This window comes from Sus scrofa, chromosome 6, assembly GCF_000003025.6.
Source record: "Sus scrofa isolate TJ Tabasco breed Duroc chromosome 6, Sscrofa11.1, whole genome shotgun sequence".
Classification (NCBI taxonomy): Eukaryota; Metazoa; Chordata; class Mammalia; order Artiodactyla; family Suidae; genus Sus; species Sus scrofa.
Genome location: NC_010448.4, coordinates 63092060 through 63109839, shown reverse-complemented (window position 1 = coordinate 63109839; position 17780 = coordinate 63092060). Strand labels below are relative to the sequence as shown.

Below are 17780 nucleotides of genomic sequence, written 5' to 3'. Positions count from 1 at the left end.
CTGAAAGAAGCTTCTGGGATGGTGGAAGGCGAATGGAAGGACCGAAAGGGAAAGCGGCTGCGCAGACAACACTGGGATCCAGTCCACGGAGCCCAAGAACGCCGAGGGTGCCTGGGCAGGGCCTCCGAGGAGGCTGGGCCCGGGATGGAGGCCAGACCAAGACCCAAAGGGATGGAAGCGACTTCCTGGGGTGAGGACGGAGCCCGATCGCCCGGCAAGAGGCCAAGGATCGTGCCTGCCGGCCCCCAGCGCCGCGCCGGGACTACTTCCCACAAAATGCCTCGGTAATGGCGGCACGTGGCCGCAGTGACGGAATGGAACAGGCGACGGGAGCCGCATTCGGACGTGAGAAGGCTGAAGCGCAGAGCCCCGGCCGGCCCACGAGCCGGGTCGCCCGCCCGGACCAGCCCTTTCTACGGCGCTCACAGCCTGACAGCACCCGTGGTAACATCCGGAAGTCGGTGAATCCTTCGGCGCTTCCTCCCGCCCCGCCCACCGAGGCACGTTGAACTGTGATTGGAGGGGAGGCTAGCCCCGCCCACAGCACGCACACCTCGAAAGGGCGTAGGGCGCCTCTGCCAAACAGGGGACACGCGCTGGGAGGCCGTGCCCCATGTTCCGTCTCCCGTGTAAATTTTCGCAGTGCTTGCTATTCTCTGCCACAGTACATGTTTTATTCGTTAGTTTACCTAAACCGGAGTCTCTGCGAGCGGGTTCTTCGGTTTGCAAGGGGACACGGAAGGTGCTGGACCCTGCACCCTCTAGGCCTTGCTCAGGCTCTGGCCCTGACCCTGCCTCAGCCTATGACCCGCAGGGGCAAGCACCTTGTTTGACCCACCTTCGCTGCCGTCCGCACGACTGCAGATGGGAATGGCTGGACCACAAATGAAGCGGCCCGCATCTGCCCCACTTAAAGACGGCCGCAGCACCGCCCCCTCCCTGGCTCCGCGGGCGTCCCCGGAAGTGACCACGGGACGGTCTGCACGGACGGAAATGCCCGAGCCTAGCCGAAGCAGCCCGATCCCCAGTCCCACCGAGAGGCAAGGCAGAGGGGCGGCGGCGGCGACGGCTGCTGCGCAGGCGCACAGAGCAGTTCGGGCGGGAAGAGCCGAGGCGGGCAGGCGGCGGAAATATCCGAAGCGGTGGGGCGCCCGAGGCCGTTGCAGACCTCCGCGCCGAAGCCGCCGCTGCCGCGGAAGCCGACACTCCTTCCGTACGCGGCCGCCTCCCCCGAGGCCCTCGCCTCCCCCCTTCCACCTCTAGCCGCAGACGCCCCTCGCGCAGGGAGCGAGGGAGCGCGCCAGCGGCGTAGCCAGAGAAGCCGGCGTCCCCGCAGCAGCTGGCCCTCAGGACACCGAAGTGGGCGAAGGGGAGGAGGGAGCGGCGGGTGGGGCGGGGCCGAGCGGGCCCGAGGACAGCCGAGCGGGCCCGAGCGCTGCCGAGCGAGCCCGAGGCGCCGGGCCAGGCCGGAGCCGACTACGGGAGCCGACGCGGGCCGCGCGGTGGGCGCGGAGCGGCGCGGCAGGCCGGGCGGGTGGCGGCAGCAGCCAAGAAGGCCGCGGCGGCGGGTCCGAGTGGCGGAGGCGGCGCGGGCGGCGGCGGGGGGCCGGGTGGCCGGGGTCCCGGGCCCCGCAGCGGCGGCAGCGGCGGCGGCGGCAGGATGATCAAGCTGTTCTCGCTGAAGCAGCAGAAGAAGGAGGAGGAGTCGGCGGGCGGCACCAAGGGCAGCAGCAAGAAGGCGTCGGCGGCGCAGTTGCGGATCCAGAAGGGTAGGAGGTCGGGGGATGAGGGTGGAGGTCGGAGGTCAGAGCCTGGGTGAGGGTGATGTGGTCGCCAGGGGGGTCAGAGATGTCGGAAATGGGGTTGCGGATGTGGGGATTGGAGATCGGGGCCCTGGGGGTGGGGGTTGGGGGTAATACAGTCATTGGAGGGGTCAGAGATGGGAGGCCTAGGATGGGGCGTTTAGGGAATTCCGAATGCCAGGCGTTTGATACTAGGAACCGGGAATCTGAGGGTCACGCAGTGGAGGGGGAGGACCAGGGATTCGAGAGTCTGGGGATCAGACGGGAACCTGGATGACAGGCAGAGGAGATACAGATAGCGGGGGCCGGGATTGAGGAATGGAGTGAGAGACAGTGTTTTATGCTGGAGCCATTAGGAATCAAGAGTCAGACGTGGTGAAGTAGGTTAGAGTCCTGGCATTCCTGGGTCAGGGGGCAGTCACATGGCAGTTTGGCTTTGGGGTGACACGAGGAGGAGAGGGATAGTGTGTGCCAGAGATTAGAGAAAGAGAAAGGTTGAGTTTAAACGATCACGCTGGAGATGCAGGTAATCTTATAGTCAGAGTGGTGTGGGTAGGAGGGCTGGGGACCCATAGATCTGAGGGTCAGGTGGGTACTTGGGTTTGGGATGACAAGCAGAGATGTAGATGAACGGTGGGGCTGGGGATTGGTGGAGGGAGTGATTTAGGGGGTGGGGAGGAATAAGTTCCTTGAGTGGGGACTCCTTTAGAAAGTGGAGGTTATGGCCAGGGATCCTGGGTGTGGGGTAGTCAGGGGCTTGATGGGGCATTTGGGAGTTGGGTTGGAGGGACCCAGGTGCTGGGACCTGGGACTTAGGGCTGTGGATTCAGAAACACTGGAGCTTACCCTAGGCAAGAAGCTCAGGTACAGCCACGATTAAACATGCAAGTTTGCAGTGTGTTCTGTAGATCCACAAGACCCTACCTGGGGATTGGGGAGCAGAAAGAGCAGGGAGGGGGTTGGGGATGTGGCCCACCGCCCAGGAGAGGCCCCTTCGAGCCCTGGCGGAGGCGGTGGGAGCTCTGCTGACGCCAGCCCCTTTTCTGAGCACCTTCCTTTCTATTTCCTTTCTCTGCTGTGTAAACCCAGACATAAACGAGCTGAATCTGCCCAAGACGTGTGACATCAGTTTTTCAGATCCAGACGACCTCCTCAACTTCAAGCTGGTTATCTGTCCTGATGAGGTGAGGGCACCCTTCACTGCGTTTCCTCAGGTGGGAATACCTGGTTCACCTGCCAGGCCCTGCAGGATGGGGTGATGGGGTCCTACTTCCTCTTCTCTTCCCTCACAGGGCTTCTACAAGAGCGGGAAGTTTGTGTTCAGTTTTAAGGTGAGTCCCAGGTGGACAGGGGTGGCTCCTTGGGCTGAGAAGGCAGCAGCGGAGGCTCCAGCCAGACACTGCTGGGGCATTATCCACCTCCCCTCTCTCTTCCTGGAGCCAGGTGGGCCAGGGTTACCCGCATGACCCCCCCAAGGTGAAGTGTGAGACGATGGTTTATCACCCCAACATTGACCTCGAGGGCAACGTCTGCCTCAACATCCTCAGGTGAGGGCACTAGCCCTCCGCTGCTCTCCAGCCCTGCCCGCCAGGCCCCCTTCATGGCCTTGCACTGCACCTGTCTCTGCCCCTTCACTCCCCCTTGTGGTCTCTGTCCCTGTCTCTTCATCTCCTCCTCATGGCTTGACCTTGGCTTTCTCCCTGGCCTGTCCTCTGCACCCTCCCACTAGCTTCTCACATTCACACTGTCCCATGCCCTGGGCTTGACCTGTCCAGTCCCAGCAGGGTCTGTGGCAGCTGCCCACTCACCAGCCCTTGACCATGATGCTGTCTGCCCACAGAGAGGACTGGAAGCCAGTCCTTACGATAAACTCCATAATTTATGGCCTGCAGTATCTCTTCTTGGTGAGTAGAGTTGGGGGCTGGGGCTGGGGAAGGTTGGCCCTCTGCTCCTTGGGCTTGTTGACCCCCCACCGCTGCTGGCCACAGGAGCCCAACCCTGAAGACCCACTGAACAAGGAGGCCGCCGAGGTCCTGCAGAACAACCGGAGGCTGTTTGAGCAGAACGTGCAGCGCTCCATGCGGGGTGGCTATATCGGCTCCACCTACTTCGAGCGCTGCCTGAAATAGGGTTGGCGCCTACCCACCCCTGCCGGGGTCACTAGCCCGGGCATCCCCTGCAGATATTTATTGGGGGCCACAGGTGGGGGGGGCATGGGAGAGCCGGTGGGGGAATCCCATGCCCTGGCCTGCCACCCCTCCCTGCCACCCGCTCCTAGTTTGTTTTTTTTTAAACCACCATGTGATTAAGGTCGGCACTGCCTCCCCCGACCAGCTCAGCGATGGGAAATGAATTGGCTTGTCTAGCCCCCTGCTGGGTGCTGTCCAGCCCCACTATACTGGGCTCTGGGGTGGGTAGCCAAGGGGACTGGATGGCCGGGAACCCGGCACCCCACCCCTCCACCACTGGAGGTCCCACCAGGCTATTAAAGGGGAATGTTACTGCATGGCCTCTGCCTCTTCCTTTTGTGGGCTGGGAGGGTCAGGTGATACCACCAGGGCTTCTGCAGCAAGAATGGTGGGAGTTGTGGTCACAGGTGACATTGGAGCACCTCAGCAGGTTGCCCTGTATGCGAGGCAGCCCTGGGAGTGGTGGGGGGACCGAGACCCCCGCCTCCGGCTGAGTAGGATAAATCCCACTCGGGGATAAGAGAGGGTCAGAATCTAGTAAGCCAGCAGAGGGGAAAGTCCGCACCTCTGTTAAGTCCTGCCGTGCCGTGGGTGGGCCGGGCCGGTGGAGGAGAACCCCGCCTGGCGTTGCAGGTGCCTGAGTTTCAGAAACAGAATTCGGGGTCCCTCAGATGAGCTGGGCCCTATGATGACAGGGTGGGATGCAAGACTTCCGGGTCGCTGGGCGGAAGGCGCCCGAAGGTGCACCAACCCCGCGGGGACCAGGACTCCGACCGTGGCTCGGCTCCCTCAAGCCAGATTTGAACCTGAGACTCCTGACCTGCTGCGGAGACGCGGAAGGTGGTGCGCATGCGCCGGGAGGGGGGGCGGCGGCGGCCGTTCCCCAGTACGTGCGCACGCGCGCTGTTGTCCCCTCCCAGCATTCCGGGTGCCGGCGGAGCGTGTGACGTCAAGTGGTTTAATCCGGAAACGGCGGCGACGGCAGAGGCGACAGAACCAAGGGGCTGTGGTTGGTGGGCGCTCCAGGGAGCCGAGCCAGAGGAGCGTGACCCGGAAGTGGAAGCGAACCCCCGTCCCAGCTCCGGTGAGTGGCCCCGCCGGGGCTCCGGTGCTGGGTGGGCGCGTGGGCGGCGGCGTACGAGGGCGCCTTGGCCGAGGTGTGGAGAGCCTCGCCCCTCCCCGGGCCCCTGCCCCATCCCTGGGTCGCCTGTGCCCTCCTGCCTTCGGTCCTCCCGACCCCCCCCACTTTTTTGAGCGAACAGGGCACCCCCACACCCAGTTTCTCATCCTCTGTGTGGGAGTCCCCGGCGTCCCCCAGCTGTGTTCTCCACACCAGGAGTCCCTGGGCACTCAGAACCCCTGTCCCAACTCCATCCTGACGCCGTCAGCTTCCCTCGCGGCCTCCACCTCTTCTGCCCGCTCCCGTCGGCGGCTGTCTCCTGTCCAGTCCCTGAGCCCCGCGACCCAGTGGCCCCCTCGCCACCCCACCCCCTGTGCGTTCTCATTCTATCATCTCCAGTCTCAGTCCATCGGACACTCCAGAACCTCATCCCAGGGTCTGGAGGAGACAAGTCTTGCGCCTCCCTGGGGGCACTGTGATGGAGGGGCTGCGGTAGGCACATTGTGGTGACCTAACCCAAGTCCCTGCGGCTCCTCCACTCTGCCTTCCAGTCACGCTGTTCACCCTGCTCACTTCTTTCCATTTTGCGTACCCACCCCCCGCCATCTGTCCCCACCCGAACACCATGTGAACCCAGCTCTGCCCCTCGCCCCCTTTCTGGGCCCCACGCCACCTTGCAGCGAGACTTGCCCCAGGCCCACCGGTGGGCTCCTGCGGCCATGGACCTGTTGTTTGGGCGCCGGAAGACGCCAGAGGAGCTGCTGCGCCAGAACCAGCGCGCCCTGAATCGTGCGATGCGAGAGCTGGACCGTGAGCGACAGAAGCTAGAGACCCAGGAGAAGAAGATCATTGCAGACATCAAGAAGATGGCCAAGCAGGGCCAGATGGTAAGCTCGGTCGGGCACAGGCTGGGACACAGAGCTAGGTGCTATCCCCTGGTCACACACTGGTACTATAGCAAAGGGGAACGGACAGAACACCCACAGGCGGGTGTTTCTAGGAAAACGGGGGTGAAGGGGTGAGGGGGGCCTTCCTAGTTTCAGGGTCCAGAAACACCGTCTTTGAGGAGATGGTGTTGGAGCTGCACTTCAAGTAATGAAGAGAGTGCGCCTATGACGACCTATGCATCAAGTGTGTCTGAGCTGCAGGTGTCAGAGGGCGCACAGGCCAGCCCGGGAGTGGGTGTGGGCCAGACCACCTGCAGTTGTGGACCACAGTGGGAGCTGTGCGCTAAGGATTTACTGAGTTGAAGGATTCACTTCGAGAGAGAAGTGACTTGAGGTACACTGGCGAGACAGATGCAGCCCAAACCACTAGGGAGCAAAGACTGTTGGCCTGAGCCGCTGGGTTGAGGAGGTGCCATTATCCAGAATGGGCAAAGCCAGGAGGGTGGGGAGGAAGTTACCAGCTGAGCTTTGGGCGTGCTAATACCAGAGCTGAGGGCGTTTGTGAGGCGGAGGGAGAAACGTCCTTTGACCAGAAGGGAAGTTCAGGGGTGGGGGGTTGACTGCAGACACACAGGGGAAAGGAGCCCTCAAGAGCAGGCCCTACCTTCTTCCCACCTCTCTGGATCAAGAAGGTGGAAAGCTTACATACAGAGGAGCCTGCGGGGCAGTAGAGACCCCTGCATGAGGGCGCAGGAGGACGGTGGAGTGGGAGGTGGTGTGTTCCTGAGGCTCGCTGCCTGCCGCCTTTCTCCACTGCTCAGGATGCGGTGCGCATCATGGCAAAAGACCTGGTGCGCACCCGGCGGTACGTGCGCAAGTTCGTGTTGATGCGGGCCAACATCCAGGCCGTGTCCCTCAAGATCCAGACGCTCAAGTCTAACAACTCCATGGCACAAGCCATGAAGGGCGTCACCAAGGCCATGGGCACCATGAACAGACAGGTGCGGCTCTCCCAACCCCCACTCCCTGCCCCCACTGACCCCCGGGGCCAGACTCACTCTCCTCCCACTTCCAGCTCAAGCTGCCCCAGATCCAGAAGATCATGATGGAGTTTGAGCGGCAGGCGGAGATCATGGACATGAAGGAGGAGATGATGAACGATGCCATCGACGACGCCATGGGGGACGAGGAGGACGAGGAGGAGAGGTTCGGAGCCCCCGGGTGCGAGGTGGGGAGGGACGCCTGGCTCTCCAGGTGCCTGGCCCTCACAGGGTGCTCTTTTCCTACCTAGCGATGCCGTCGTGGCTCAGGTCCTGGATGAGCTGGGGTTGAGCCTGACAGATGAGCTGTCAAGTGAGTGTTCAAAACCTTGGGTCCCACCCTCCCCGCTGCCCAGCCACAGGTGCCGCTCTGCCCACCCGCCTGCCAGCATCGCCCCGTTGCAGGGGCTCTTTTCCTAATCCCCACTCTCTGCAGACCTCCCCTCCACCGGAGGTTCCCTCAGTGTGGCTGCCAGTGGGAAGAAGGCCGAGGCCGCAGCCTCGGCCCTAGTTGATGCAGACGCAGATCTGGAGGAGCGGCTCAAGAACCTTCGAAGGGACTGATTGCTCCCTGTGCCACCCCAGGGAACCAGCAGATGGCCCAGCATTTTCACTGTACCTTCTGTAATAAAAGAGATTGAGCTCTAGGTCTGGGCCTTTGTGACTGTCCTGATGTGGGCCTCCACAGCGGGAGCCCTCGGCGGCAGGCACGTCGTCACGTGCACCAGAGCAACCAAGGGTAGGGACGGGGTGGGCTGGGTTCTCCGCTGGTCTGGGCGGAGCTGCACAGGCCAAGTCCTCTCAGGTTTTCAAGGCTTGCGAGGTAAAGGTCAGCTGTGAATAATGGCCCGGCACCCCTTCTGTCTCCAAAGGCCTAACACTAGCACCCTGAGGTGGGAGGCGCTGCAGATACCCTGACACAACCCTAAGACCCAAGCCTGGCTGGACCCCAGGTATAGTGTCTGGCTCAGCTTAGCCCAGCAGCAGTCTCAGCCTGCCCAGGTCACTGACAGAGAAAGGAAGCACTGGCAAGGGCCACAGGCCAGCCTGGGTCTGCCTACCTGCCCCGGGACCATCCTCTCCACCAAGGCAGCCCCCACACTAGGAAGGGCCCAGGAGGAAAGGGGGTTTTTCCCCACCTCTTAGACAGAAGGGGTGGCATGGCTGGCAACGAGAACCCCACCCCTAACTGGCTTGTCAGGGCTTTGGGAGAAAGGATATATAGAGACCAGGCCCCCAGGACCACTGCCCCACCAAACAAAACCTAAGTAACTGGTGAAGTTTTTATTAAATCCACAGAAGTAAAAACCATATTGTGAAGGGCTGGGGTATGGGCCACCAAGGAGTGGAACCAGGCCACCGGAGGGAAGAGGAACAGGAGCGGGAAGAGGGGTGACAGGACAGAGAACAGAACCAGGCTGGGCCAGCTTGGGGGCTGCCCAGCCTCAGGGGCCATCACCGGGGCCACTGGATAGGTCCTGGGCACTCAGGCCAGCACCCGGCAGGCTCAGTGGCGGAGGCTCCACCAGCACAGCAGAGAACTTGGTGTCACCAAAGGCCTCGTTCATGCGAGTCTCAAAGAAGCGCTGCAGGCCAATGATGGACTGCACGTCGGCCTTATCCTGCCAGGCAGACGACAGTGGACGGATGGGTCCTCGTCCTCCCGCCGCCCTGCCATCGGCCCCCTCTCCCCAACACGCGCCCCCGCCCCAACGGCTCACCTCCGTCAGCTTGTTGAACTGCTTGAACATGCGGCCCACGTCCTGGGCAAACTCCTGGGGGGAGCTGTAGGGAGGTGACAACTTCTCCTGGAGACGGGCTCGGATCAGGGTCAAGTCCAGGGTGCCGCCAGGCTGATCCTGCAGGGAGAAGCCCCGGGGGGGAAGGTGAGGCCAAGCAGCCCCCGCGCCTCCCTCTCATCCTCCGAAGTCCCAAACTCACCAGAGAGAATGTGGAGTCGGTAGCCAGTTGGTGCAGGGGCCTACAGGGCTCATGGCAGAAGAGGGCCAGGAGGACGCGCTCACACTTCTGTGGATGTTACATGGACACCAGAACATCAAGGGGGAGTGGGGGCTGCTGGCCAAACCAAGGGAGTGGGCCCCCACCCTCACCTGTTGGTTGGCTGGCGAGAGCTTGGCCACCACGCCAGTGCTGTCTCCACCGTCAAGGTTCAGGCTGCCATCCTCCTCCTTCAGGTCAGGGAGCACATGGCAGAGCGAGCAGCTCCACTCCTCCCTGGGGGGAACAGAGAATGAGGGGCTGCAAAGGACCCAGCCCAGCCCTCCACCCTGCAGACCCCACGTAGCCTCGCACCCTGGCACATCCTGCAGGGCAGGCAGGTGGCAATCCAGGTGGAAGCAGAACTCGCACTGGTTGCACATGACCAGGTCACCTGGTTTCTGGCAGACACGGCAGATGGTGGCACTGTCATCCAGGGCACCTGGGCCACCCGCTGGGGCTGAGGTGCCCTCTGGAGCCACCACCTCCAAGCCTGAGCTGGTGCTGCCACTGGGTGAGGCCAGGCGGGGGCCCTCGGCACCAGGGCCCTCCGCCAGGGCCATCAGCACAGGCTTGGTCTCCTGGCCCTCAGTGGCAGCAGGCGGAGCGCCAATGGCAGCCTCTGTTTCTTCCTCCTGCAAGGATGCGGGATGTTCAGCGACGTGCCAGCCTGGGCAGCTGATGGCATCCCTTCCCCAGCCAAGAATACGGAGGGCAGGCTCACCTTGACGATGGCCATGCCAGGCAGGGGCGGGGCCCCAGGAGCCCCAGGGGCTGCAGTCCCAGGTTGTCCAGCAGCAGCAGCTGCAGCGCCTCGCTCGATGACAATGAGGTTGTAGTCCTCCGTGGTGCTGCCTGGGAAGACCTTGAAGACTGGCGGCTGGCTGTCAGCGGTGAGATCCAAGTCCAGGCGTTCGAGGCTCACCCGTGGCACCTTGCGCATGAGGCCGCTCACCTCGCCGTCACCTGAGCGGGACCTGTGGGTGGGGCTTGGCGTGAGTACACGTGTGCTTGTGACCCTTCCATCCCTCTGGTCACCAAAGGATGGCCACACTCACCGCTTTACCCCGGACACGTGGGGCTCGGCACTCGAGTAGGGGTCGTCTGCTTGGACACAAAAGGAGAAGGTGGGGTGGACACAGAACAGCGGAGCTCACCCTCCCACCGGGCACAGACCCACTCACCTGATCCAAAGCCATAGCCTTCCTGCACCTCCATGGGCTGTGGGCAAAGCAGGGAACCTCAGTGGGAAGGCGCCACACAGGACCCCACGCCCCTCTCCTCTCCCGATCCCTTCCCCTGCTCACCTGGCTGCTGCCAGAGGTCTGCTTGCTCAAAGGTCCTGGAGCCCGAGGAGGGGCCATGGGTGCAGGGCCAGTGGAGTTGGTGCCAGGACGTTCTGCCACGATCTTGCCTGCAGTTACGGAGATACAACAAGCCTAAGACGACACCACGACACCGCTGGCTGGGATGACCAAGAGCAGCAAGGGCAAAACAAAACCTCTCACCGAAGGCCTCTGCACTCTTGGTCCAGGCATTGAGATCCCACTGGAACTTCATCTCGCCATGTGGCTCCACAGGGTCCACAATCATCTTGAGGGCCCGGTGCAGCTGGAAGTAGATCTGGGGTGGGGGCACACGAGCACACGGGCAGTCAAGAGGGCCCCGCGGTCCTGGGAGGCCCCCACCTGGAACCCAACACCAGCACACACCAGCTTTTTGGAGAGGAGCAGGGCTGTGTTGTTGTCACTCTCCAGAGCCCAGGAGGCAAAGCGCAGAATGTGTTCCTGGTGTTTCTGGATCTTAGTCATGGTCCAGTGCTGGCGCTCCAGGCGCTCCTGCTGGCCCTCAGTCACCTTCTGCAGGTGGAGGCGGAATGGGGGTCGGGGAAGGAGCAGAGCACAACTTCCACCCGCCACCGACTGGCAGTGGCAGCCTCCCACCACAGGCGGGGGGAGCAGGCGGCAGAGGAGGACCGCCCAGGCTGTACCTGGGCGTCGTTGACCAGCACGCGGCCCCGCTTGTTCAGCTCCTTCATGATCTGCAGGATGGCCATCTTGACATCCACCTGCACGCGCTTCTGCACATCAGACACCTGGCGGATCCTGGGGGCCGAGCGGGTCAGTCAGGCCCAGTGCGGCCGGTGCTCACCCAGGGACCGCCCCACAGCCCTGGCATCCACACTTACGAGCTGCGAACCTCCTTGGTGTTCTTCTGCAACGTCGCATGCTTGTCCCCGAGGCGCTTCACCAGTGAGGCCAGGAGCTTTCGCTGGTTCCTCACTGCATCCTCCAGGAACTGGTACCTAAGGGCAGACAAAGGTGGGCCGGGCGCCCAGCACAGAAACAGGCAGCACCCCCTCACCACGCCTCAGGACTCACTGGTGGTCCTTGTGGGCGTTGAGCTGGCAGTCCCGGCAGGTGAGGGTGTCGCAGCTCTCGCAGAACAGCACGAGGGGCTCGTGCTTGTGCACGCTGCAGTATACCGTGCGCTCACCGTCCCTCGACTTGGCTGGTCCTGGGGGAGGGAACCATCAAGCTGGAGCTCATCCTCAGCCACCTCCAACCCCAGCAGTAGGTGGAGCTAAAGGCCCCACCTCCTGCCTGTCCTGCAAGCCTGGACCAGCAGGTGGGAAAACCCAGAGGGCCTGCGGCAGTGGACAGAAAACCCACCCAGATCTTCTCTCTCAAAACCCACCGGCCTAAGCCTGACAGAGCGAACTGCACCCTCCTCCTTGCAGCCTCTGCAAGTACTGACTTTAAGTGTAAGGATGACAGATTCTCTGTGGCTCAATGGATCAAGGAACCAATGTTGTCACTGCTGCAACCTGGAATGACGCTGTGGCACTACCATGGCCTGGGTTTGATCCCTGGCCTGGGAACTTCCACATGCCTCAGGTGTGGCCAATAAGAACAAAAAAAAAGTGGGAGTGTTCCCGTTGTGGCTCAGTGGTGATGAACCCGACTAGTACCCGAGAGCATGCAGATGCAATCCCTGGCCTCGCTCCACGGGTCAAGGATCCGGTGTTGCCGTGAGCTGTGGTGTAGGTCGCAGACGCAGCTCAGATCCCATGTTGCCGTGGCTGTGGCGTAGGCAGGCTACAGCTCTGATTCGACCCCTAGCCTGGGGACTTCCATATATTGCGGGTGCTGCCCTAAAAAAAGCTAAAAAAAAAAAAAAAAGCGTAAGGTTGATGGGCTTGACTAGAGACCTCCCACTGTTCCCGCTACAGCAGCAGCCCGGTTGACTCCAGGCGGAGTTCCTCCACCTCTGAGCCCCTCTCACACCGGGTTCTTTTCTCCTCTGCTCACAAGGTTCTGTCAAGCACGGGAGGGGATTCTGGCTATTGTGGCATCGCAACACACAGAATACTTGTTTTCTGGCACAGTCAAAAAGCAAATCAGGGCCTAAAGACACTGTCAAGTACATTTTCCTTGGAAGCCATGCTTGGTGACCACCCGTCTCTTTTCTGGCAAAAGGAACCCTCTTATCAACCCACAAGATGCCTAACAACGCCTTCTCAGGCTAAAGTGATGAGATGTCAGACCAAGACTCTGGAAAGTGTCAGGCCCCCTCCCTAGAAAAAGGTCCTAGTACTCAGAGTACCTAATACACCAGGAGTTCCTGCTGTGCATCTATGCAGCACGAGGACTCAGGTTTGAGCCCTGGCCAGCACAGGGGGTTAAAAAAGATGGGGTGTTGACATAGCATAGATCAAGACTAGGGCTCAGATCTCATCCCTGGCTTAGTGATTCTATATGCAGAAACAGCACCCAAAAAAGAGCAAAAAAAAGAAAAAAGACCAATATACCACAGTGATAGCACCCCCCCCCCAACAAAGCCTGTTGCCATTAGAAAACTACTTAAGAACATCCAATCCTCTCTCCTCCTGGGTCCCAATCACACCGACCCAGCCTGAGACATAAAGAACATCCATCATCCACGGCTAAGGTCCTCCAACGCCACCCTCTCCTGCACCTTGACCTTTGCCTGGAACCCAGGACCCCCTGGGGTCCCTGCCATTTTCGCCTGGATCCTCACGCCCCAGAACAACCACCTCCAGCCTTGTTTTCCCATCAAAACTGACCTCTGGGCTGGAAGACATAGGGCCCAACTACCAAAAGGCCATGTGTGGGGAGTCTGGACCAAAAACCAAGCCCAAGCCCAAGCCCCTCTTCATACCACTGCAAGCACATCCAGAGAAAACTGGAAATACCTAACTCAGCCATGGCCCACGATTAGAAACACTCCCAGCACTCACTGGTGAGTGACAGTCTGGAGGCCCTCACAGCTTTTTTTTTTTTTTTTTTTGTCTTTTTGCCATTTCTTGGGCCACTCTCACGGCATGTGGAGGTTCCCAGGCTAGGGGTCAAATCGGAGCTGTAGCCGCTGGCCTACGCCAGAGCCACAGCAACGTGGGATCCAAGCTGCGTCTGCAACCGACACCACAGCTCCGGGCAATGCCAGATCGTTAACCCACTGAGCAAGGGCAGGGACCGAACCTGTCACCTCATGATTCCTACTCGGATTCGTTAACCACTGCGCCACGACGGGAACTCCTCACAGCTTCTTAAACACTGTGACCCAGAAGCCTCACTCCTCACTTTCCTCTGCAGGCATAAACCAGGTACCAAGGAACATCAGGAAACCCCTCACAAAAGTCCCCAAACACCCTGTATCTCCTCATCTCCACCAATGAGGGCATACCCCCTGCCTGGGGATTCCTGGATGAGCTTCCTCAAATCCTCTGTACACAACCCCTGTGGCATAACGAAGTTCCCTGTGCACGCCCCTCCCTCCTTGCCTGGCACAGCTCTCCCTGCACCTGCACCTGCAGAGACTGCTCACTGGAGCACCAACTATTCCCTTTTCCAGTTCTGCCCTCAGGCCCTTCAGTTGGTGCCCCTCAGAAACTCTCAAACCCTTCCGCCCTAACGCAATCAGCATCATAAGCAGCTGAAGACACACAGGAGAGCAGCCCCGCAGCCTCCTCCATGTCTCGTACCAGTGGAGCGCACGGTGTGGTCCTTGGTGTACTTCACCCGCTGGTGCGCCTCCACGCACGTCTCACATAACGGCTCAGAGCACTCCACACAGTAACTGGTGGCTGGGGCATTATCCTCACAGCTAGTGCAGCACTGCTGGGCAAAGGCAGAGTCAGAAGAAGCAGAACCACCAGAGAGATCTGCATTTACAAGCAAGAGACACAACCTGTAGTGGTGCCCTTCCTTAGCCTTAACAGCTAGTCAAAGGCTTAAAACGTGGGGAAAGTAAAACCTAGAATTAGTACCAACCTCTGGGATGCTGATCCCTACCCATGGCCAGAGGCCTCCAGGGGGCTGCTGGGGCAGGATATACCTGATTAGCATCCTGGGAGTCGGTGGCAGCCTTGCTGCCACTGTCGCGCATAAAATAATTCTCCACAATGTCTTTGGAGAAACATTGTTGCTTACACACTGGACAGTCCACCACTGCGAAAAACAGAAAAAAACCAAGCTATTGCACGTTCCCATCCGAACTGCGACGCCATCCCCCCGCCGGGCCCCAACCTCCATTGCATGCCAGGCCGAGTTTCTCCTCTGGGAGCACGAACCAAACCCTCTGACTTGAATCAGACGCCCCATCTCAGCGCACCGCCCGCACCCGTCTGGCCAAACACCGTTCGGGACCCGATCCTCTCGCCCAGGCGAGGCCCGCCACCGTCACGCTGGGAACCGACCCCCAGTCTCCGAGCCGGGTCCGGATCAAAGGCTGCAGGGTGGGGGAGGGGCCGCCCCCGGCCCGACCGCACTCACCAGCACCGTCGCCCGCCGCGCCTCCGTCCCCAGAACTGTTGGCGGCGGCTGGCGCCGCGGGCCCGAGGCAGGCGCTGCAGGCAGAGTGCAGGCAGGGTAGCAGACGCGGTTCCCTCTCGGGCCGCAGGCGCTCCCGGCACACGCCGCAGTGCTCCAGCAGCTCCAGCGCCTCGCCGCCGCCCCCCGCGGGCGACGATGCTGACGCCGACGCCGAGGCAGACGCCGAGGCCGCGGCCGAGGAGGCGGCGGCGCGCTTCTCGGCGCCTGCCGAGCCCTCGCCCGGGCTCGGGCTGCCGGAGGCGGCCGCCGCCGCGGCCGAGGCTGCCGCCGCCGAAGCCGCCATTCACACGCCGCCGGGGGCGCCCAGGGGGGGAGGAGGGGCGCGGGGCCCGCCGCGCAGGCGCAGACGCGCTCGCCGCCAACGGCTGGGCCGCCGCCGCCGCGAGGCCGAGCGCCGCCACGCGCCGCCTGGGCCGCCGCCCGCTGCGCGCGGGGCGCTGCCGAGGCCCGGCCGGCCGCTGCCCGGTCGGCTGCGGACGCCGAAGCCCACGCCTCCTGCTTAGCGGTGGCCAAGACCAGCGCCACGCGGCACGCACACAACCGCTCGCCCGCGCGCCCGCTCGCAGAAAGAGCCGCGGCCGAGGGGCGGGACAGAAATAACTGGCGCCGACGCCGTCGCGCACGCGCGCTGGGCGTCCTCGCCCGGGGGCGGGGCCCGGGCGAAGGGCCGCGGGCGAGGCCGCGAGTACGCAAGCGCCTCAGCTGGCCCCTCCCATCCCCTCCTCCCACTCCGCCGCGCCGCTCCTGCGGCAGGGGCGGGGCATTTGCTTCGTTCCCCCCCCCCCCCCCGCAGCCAGGTCCGCCAGCTGGGCGCCCTGAGGCCAGCCCGCTTACTGCGCACGCGCATGGACAGCCGGGTCCTCCACCTCAATCCCCGCCCCTTTGCCCCGGAGAGTCCTCTAGCGTGAGAGAGGGGGCGGGGCCGAGGCGGAGGCGAGATGCTGAGCCCAAGGGAGAGGGGCTAGGGTTCCCGGGACCAAGGAGGAAGTGCGTTTCTGAGCCGGGAGGCTGACTTTGGGGGTTTTACACTTTTTATTGTCTAACATGAGAAACACGGAGACCTGAGTATATCGAATAGGTCCCATGGAGCTCCGAGCAGGGAGCCTAAAATCCCGCCTGGTGCCCCAGGTGGCCCTTGTCATCTTTCAGCCAGCCAATGTGCTCACTCCGCTCTGCAAGCGGGCCACTGGGAATTGCTGTTGTACCCGACTAGTATCCATGAGGATACGGTTGGATTCCTGGCCCCGCTCAGCAGGTTAAGCATCCCGGGTTGCCATGGGCTGCAGGTCACAGACACGGCTTGGATCCTGAGTTGCTGGGGCTGTGGAGTAGGCCGACAGCTGTAGCTCTGGTTGGACCCCTAGCCTGAAAACTTCCATATGCCACACCTGCGGGCCCCGCCCAAAAAAAGTGGGTGAACTTCAACAGCAGACTACTGAGGAGGGAAGCGGGGGTCTGTGGCAATTCCATGTGAAGGCAGAGGCAGGATCTGCAGGAAAGGGAAGCCTGCCTCAGTAGGGAGCAGGATCTGAGATAGGAAGTACCGTGTTTGGGGAGAATCCTGTCAGATGGGAGAAGCTAGGCCTGGAGGAGGAATGCTCTTTGAAACATGGCCTTTGGTGGGAATCCCACTTGCAGGAGAAACAGGATCTGTGAGAATGCTGGGGGTGGGGCAGGGTCTGCGGGGGAGAGAGAAGTCCTGCCTGAGTTGGGAGGTAGGGAAAGCCGGAGCTGAGGGAGGAGTCCTGACTGTGAGGGAAGCAAGAGCAGGGGGAAGACATCTTGTCTGAAGTCAGAACAACAAGGTCAGAGGGATGGGATTGTGTGCAAGTGGGCCGTGGGGTCTGTGGGAGGCGATCTTGGTGGAAGTGAGGGCCCGTGGGAGGGGATCCTGTCTCAGGAGGGAGCGAGGTCAGTGGGAGGGGATCCTGTCTGAGGTGGGATCAGGCCCGTGGGAGGCGATCCTGTCTGGTGTCACTGGCCCGGAGACACCTTGAGACCTTGGAGCTGCTCCCAGGGTCGGGCCTTCGCCCCTGGGCTGGGCTCCTCTGTCCTGAGGGCTCCAAGTCCAGGAGGCAGCGGTGGCAGCTTGGAGAGGATGCAAAGACCCCCCAGGGCCCGCACCGCCAGCCCAGAGACCCCACTGTGCCCCTCTCGGGGCTGGATCTCGCGAAAGCTGCAGGAGGAGCGCGGGGCAGCCTCGCGCACCCCGCTCCCCAGGCGCCCACTGGCGGCGGCGGCTGTAGAAGTGCGTCCAGCGCAGCCGGGCCTGGGGCGGCTTTTGTTCGCGGCGGGGCCTGGGGGCTTTGTCTGGCTCCCTCCTTTGTCGCGGCCGCAGCCCGCCCCCCAAGGCCCGCCCCGCCCGCCGGCCCGCCCCCCGCAACCACGCCCCCCGCGGCCGCCCGGGCCGCCGGGGCCGCCGGGGCCGCAGACCTCGGCTTCCTTCCGCCGGGAGCTGGGGAACAAAGTTGGTGGCTGGCCGCGCGCAGGTTGAGGCGTGGAGGGCTCCAGCAGTACTTGCTGAGCACTTTCCACGACCCCACCTGCCCTCTGAGCTGGGCCCCACATGCCCGGGTTGGGTGGCCGCGGAGGAGCCGTACCCATCCTGTCCTCTTCCCACCCCCTGGCCCCACCTAGCAGGCCGCCACGCGGCGGTCAGGGGCCAGACAGTTAAAATACGCGGCCGTGGATAAGGTATAGGAGTGCATTTCCCTAGAGGCGGCCCCCAAACACCTGGGGGAAAGCAGTTCCTGCAGAAACAAGGGCAGAGGCCCTGAGGCGGACAGGAGGAGGCGTGGGAGGTGCCTAGAGGTTGCTGGACACCTATTCCCTGGTATGGTCACGTCACTCGACTCTGGCCACTGTTCCAGAGCATCACCTGGAAACCAG

At 62.3% G+C, this 17780-nt stretch overlaps 3 protein-coding genes across 6 annotated transcripts; 2 read left to right on the top strand and 1 right to left on the bottom strand.

Annotated features, from left to right (window-relative positions):
- Positions 1225-4308, top strand: UBE2M (ubiquitin conjugating enzyme E2 M). Its single transcript, XM_021097419.1, has 6 exons — positions 1225-1769; positions 2892-2986; positions 3095-3133; positions 3246-3349; positions 3643-3706; positions 3791-4308. Exons 1-6 carry the CDS (start codon positions 1661-1663, stop codon positions 3929-3931), a joined length of 552 nt encoding a protein of 183 aa, XP_020953078.1. The 5' UTR covers positions 1225-1660; the 3' UTR covers positions 3932-4308.
- On the top strand, positions 4808-7685 carry CHMP2A (charged multivesicular body protein 2A). 2 transcript variants are annotated; one of them, XM_021097415.1, is made up of 6 exons: positions 4808-5075; positions 5792-5998; positions 6820-6999; positions 7074-7204; positions 7290-7351; positions 7475-7685. In XM_021097415.1, exons 2-6 carry the CDS (start codon positions 5831-5833, stop codon positions 7600-7602), a joined length of 669 nt encoding a protein of 222 aa, XP_020953074.1. In that variant the 5' UTR covers positions 4808-5075; positions 5792-5830; the 3' UTR covers positions 7603-7685. The 2 variants fall into 2 exon arrangements, with proteins under 2 accessions (XP_020953074.1, XP_020953075.1); XM_021097416.1 differs by having other exon boundaries at positions 4939-5075; positions 5749-5998.
- On the bottom strand, positions 8308-15458 carry TRIM28 (tripartite motif containing 28). 3 transcript variants are annotated; one of them, XM_021097345.1, is made up of 17 exons: positions 14832-15458; positions 14395-14507; positions 14042-14174; positions 11418-11553; positions 11225-11341; positions 11027-11141; positions 10749-10895; positions 10545-10659; positions 10344-10450; positions 10221-10257; positions 10095-10143; positions 9761-10013; positions 9352-9671; positions 9150-9273; positions 8980-9066; positions 8760-8897; positions 8308-8660 (listed from the first exon to the last, which is right to left on the bottom strand). In XM_021097345.1, the coding sequence occupies exons 1-17, from the start codon at positions 15172-15174 to the stop codon at positions 8484-8486; spliced, it is 2511 nt and encodes an 836-aa protein (XP_020953004.1). In that variant the 5' UTR covers positions 15175-15458; the 3' UTR covers positions 8308-8483. The 3 variants fall into 3 exon arrangements, with proteins under 3 accessions (XP_020953004.1, XP_020953005.1, XP_020953003.1); XM_021097346.1 differs by having other exon boundaries at positions 10095-10140; XM_021097344.1 differs by having other exon boundaries at positions 9150-9671; positions 10095-10140.